The 4,585-nt window shown below is 46.5% G+C and overlaps 1 protein-coding gene across 1 annotated transcript; it reads right to left on the reverse strand.

The window, feature by feature from the left end:
- Window positions 1–639: 639 nt before the first annotated feature.
- TIGD5 (tigger transposable element derived 5) lies at window positions 640–4,333 on the reverse strand. The gene has a single exon (XM_069220882.1). It carries the CDS (start codon window positions 2,457–2,459, stop codon window positions 771–773), a length of 1,689 nt encoding a protein of 562 aa, XP_069076983.1. The 5' UTR covers window positions 2,460–4,333; the 3' UTR covers window positions 640–770.
- Between the last annotated feature and the right edge of the window lie 252 nt (window positions 4,334–4,585).

Genomic DNA, 4,585 nt, shown 5'->3' on the forward strand with positions numbered 1-4,585 from the left:
GCCATGACATGTGACTCTTCCTATCACAGGGGCAAATATCAATTATGGCCGTCAATCAAAGCGTCCTGGAAGAGTAGTCACACAAGCATGCGCTTCACTCGTAGCATCAGCGCTCCACTGCACTATGAAAATACATTTACATATATAACAATGTATGTTACAAGGAATACAAGATAGAAGCCCTTACTGTAAACAACCCTGAATCCAACCCACGGGCTTTCACTCTTGTACAGTGCTCTGTTGCTTCCTAGAATGATTCGCACTACACTTTTTTTTTTTTACATACATGCACATTCAAATTACAAGAGTTTTTTTGAATGCAGACAGTTTGCAACCATTAACAATACAAATGTATTTTCTTCCAAACTAAGCTTCATTAGAGGACCAACGAAGACTTTTGCTCCATTTCTTTTGTAAGCAATTGTTTATTCTCTGTAAGTCTTCCTGTGAAAACTAACCTAATGGGTCAGCCTAAAAAAAAAAAATTGTATCCCGCTACTCGTCAACACCAAATAAGGTTATATTATAGCTCAGCACTTAGTTGCTGTACATCAGCATACAATAAACTATATAAGAGGGTTAAACACAGATGGTGCTGGATGCATTTCATAGAGTTCAGTCTAAAATGTGCGGAGACAATAACAGTGAAGAAAAATTATTTAATTGGCAGAAAAATGTATACTGATAAGTGGGGTATATCTCCTCAACAATAAACGAGCTCTACAAAGCTGCACTATCTCTGGCATCAACTGCAGTCACCAACATCATTCTTAGGAACTGCTACTGAAATCTGTTGTTTTGACTGCTGGCTGGGCTGCTAGCTTAAGTCGCTGGGCAGTAGTTATAAGGGAACGGAGTTGTACAAGTTTTAAAGGCCCGACTTCTCGCGGGTCCTGTGTTTCTAGCCAGCGCAGAGCTGTTTCTAGTCCTTTTATTGCTTCACTTGCTGAAGGCACCACAGCACCTTCTGCCTCAATGTCACTGCTTTCATCCTCGCCTGGTGTTTCACCAGCAATTACAACACTTATCACTGACTCGTCCATCCTGTCCTCCGCAGGGTCCTCGACCACTGGGATGACATCATCCAAGTGCACCCATTCAGCCACATCCTCGAGTGTCAGTCGCTTATATGCCAGGGCAGCAAGGTTGGCCAGATCTGAAAACACTTTGCCGTACTCCTCTCCACCCGTCTCTGCAGTTGGACTGGATTCAAATGCTGCCCTCAATCCAAACAGCCAACACTTCTCAATACTTCCAGACTGAATCATATTCCATGACTGCCCTGCAAGGTAAATCATATCCTTCAACATGAAGGACTTGACAAAGTCACAGGGACTGCTGTCACAAGAGACAACCAATTTCAGGAGCTCTCGTTTGTAAAGTTGCTTGAACGAAGAGATCACTCCTTGATCCATGGAAGGGATTCTGTTTCTATTATTTTTCGAGAGGAACAAAACACGGATGTTGCCATCGGAGGTCTGCAGATCTTCATCAGTTGGATGTGGCGGAACCTGGTTGACAAGAAGAACAGCTTTCTGTGCAAGGCAGCATCTTCTCAGGTAACGTTTAACTCCTGGGACAAATTCGTCAAAGAACCACTCCCGTAAGAGCTCTGGAGTCAGCCAGGCATTCTTGCTATATCTGTATGCAGCAGGGAACTTGTCTTGGTTATGATGTCGAAGACTGGGGGGATCCTGCAGCTTTCCTACTACCAAAGGCTTGAGCTTGTGGCTTCCTGTGAGGTTAGCAGCCAGCAAGATCGTGACCCTATCTTTCACCTTCTTAAAACCTCCCACTTGTTTGGCTTGCTTCATCTCTTGCGTCTGGTCAGGCAGCAGTTTCCAATACAGTCCTGTAACATTGGCATTGTAGATCTGTTCATCACCATACCCCCCATCACTCATTGGAATTTTGGGCTGTTCTGGATAGACTACAGCTGGTTCAATTTCAGCTGGCCTGACTTCAGCCTCACCATAGATCCGCTGACTTGATATTCCATGCCTCTTTTGCCAACGCCAAAACCAGCCATGACTGGCTTTGAAAGTACAATCTTCACCATAAATTTGCCTAGCAAAGGCTTCAGCCTGTGCTTGTATGATTGGACCAGATAACGGAATCCCTTGTTGGCGAAGAGCAACGAACCAAGTGTACACTGCTCTGTCGATCTCCTCTTCATTGGCCAGCCTCATCTTCTTACGATGCGTGCCCACGTCCCCACCAAGCTGGTCGAGAAACCAGCGCAGCTTCTGCTCATCTTTCAGCCAGCCCCTCAATGTGCCCCCTGGCACCCCAAAATCACGAGACACGCTGGCCTGCCTCTCCCCATTCTTCACCCGCTCAATGGCCTGTAACTTGTCCTTGATGGAGTATGCTTTGCGAAAGGCCATTTTCACCATTGTGGGGGTGCAATCTGAATCATTAAGCGAGGGCTCGAGTACCTGCCCACCCTCACATGCCATAGTGAGTAAACAATATGAAATTTTCTGAAAATTTCCACGCTGGGAGGTTGACCAATTTGGACTATCTTACAAGAACTGCAAGGAGATATCGCTGGTTGATCAACGATCATCCACAATTAAGTTTCTGAGATCAAATGAATACATATATATTTACAGATAATTCCAGTAATCCGTTAGTTCACTTTGTTTAGCTTTTGTTGCAAGTTAAAGAGGCAGTATTAAAAAACACGGTGGAAGTCCACTGATATACAAAATGCTTTCTGAAACTAAACATCCACACGTATTCATGTACAACTAAAATAATTCAGACCATTGCAGGTAATGCTGTTAGTAGCAGTCACAGATCGCTCTGGAAGACATGCACAAGAACTAGTGTGCGAAAAAACACTTCCTGGTGCATTATACTTTGAAGCGTATGTGCTTGTAATGAAAATGACCCAAGTGGAAACACAAACATGGGATCTTTATCACAGCAGAGGCATACATGTGACGATGGAAATACCATGTTCTTAAGGTACTGAATAAGGGTTCACATTTTTGAAGAGTGCAGCACTAGGTATTCGTGCCCAAAAGAAAGGAAAGCAGTCCAGATTTTGTGTGGGAGTAAAGCACCCACGCTTTGAAACACAAGTTGGGCATTGCAACATGCCAGTAGTGCTAGAGGTGCAGTAGTCAGAGTGGAGATACTGGATATGGCATTCTAATGGAGGTATGACCACCCCTCTCTTCCACAAATCGTCCTTCACAGAAGGTTGGGCTGGATATCAGTTGTGGAACAAGAGAGTCACGAAAAGGCCGAAGTAATTTCTATGAGCAGAAAGCAGCCCCCAAATTCACACCAGAATATGAGTGCCAATATTGACCATGTCTTCCAATGGAATAGTAATGAGATGAAATTTGGGAAAGATGGGGAGAGCCCCCAGGCTCTGGAATAAGCGCACGTTTTTCAAATTTCCAGGAGTGTATGTTGCTAGAAATATTGCAGCTGTAATGATACAAATGGACTGTTCCCAACAAAATTAAGTTGTACTTCCGATGAAGGTAATCATTAGGTGATGGGTCTGTTCCCAGTGTTGAAGATCAGTTCGTTCTTGATGTCGAAAGCTTCTTTTTTTGTTAGCTAAGTGGTAACATAAGTAACCCCGGAGATGCACTGTTGTTTACACAGACCCACTGTTGACTTTCTGAGCTCATCCCAGATTTAGGGCATTACTCTGGTGCAGTGTCCCTGGTTAAGTGGACGGCTCTGAAATCCTTGGGAGCTATTTAGAACTGATGTTTAGATTGGAGAAGAGGGCGTAGAAAGAGACTCGTAAATAGTGGTGGTGCAGTGTTCTCGGCCAGCCCTTATTGTCGTGGTGCGTGGACTACATAACCCCACGTGCTGGACCTGGCGGCTATGGTGCAGTGTTCCCACATTAGGCCAGTGTTCAGATTCCGGAAGAGTTGTTGGTGCAATAGTGGGGTGCAGAATTCTTGACTTGTAGAGGCCAGAAGTTCAGTTTCAGAGTTGGCGACTGCAACCCCCGGGGGCAGGGCCTGAGGGGTAGTCCCGCCTTGCAGGGAGGCCAGTTTCTGGTGAGATCCAGGCGCTATGCCAGAATAACAGGGTCCCTGCCCTGTGGAGGTATGCAGGTAGCCCCAAGATGCAAGCAGGGCCTTGTGACAGGCTCCACCCTAAGCCGACAACCATTGGCACTCCGAGCCTGGCCCCTGCCCGCCGAGACCGGGCCCGGGACCAGGGCGCGGTATACACGGGGAGCGGCGGGCCCGGGGCCGCCGGGTTCACGGCTACGACAATTGTTTTCCCTCTCCCCTTTTGTTCTTCTCTCCCACCGACTCCCATAGGGCGGATTGGGGCGAAGAGCGCAGGCGCCGCCCGCAGGGGCGGGAGGGGGAGGTGCTCTCACAGGAAGTGAAAACAGGACTACAGCAAGCGCGAGACAGGCACAGAGAACTCGCTCTGACACGAGGCAACGAAGACAAGAAAGCGACTGTTCGAAAATGTCCTTAGTTGGGTACCGTAACATGGACATAGAACTGAAAAAATCATAAAGCGCGACTATGTGAACAATTTGGAAGTACCGACACGTTTAACGAATCCCCGCTTCTTCTAGTTGAAACTG

The sequence above is a fragment of the Pleurodeles waltl genome, chromosome 2_2 (assembly GCF_031143425.1).
Source record: "Pleurodeles waltl isolate 20211129_DDA chromosome 2_2, aPleWal1.hap1.20221129, whole genome shotgun sequence".
In the NCBI taxonomy this organism is placed as follows: domain Eukaryota; kingdom Metazoa; phylum Chordata; class Amphibia; order Caudata; family Salamandridae; genus Pleurodeles; species Pleurodeles waltl.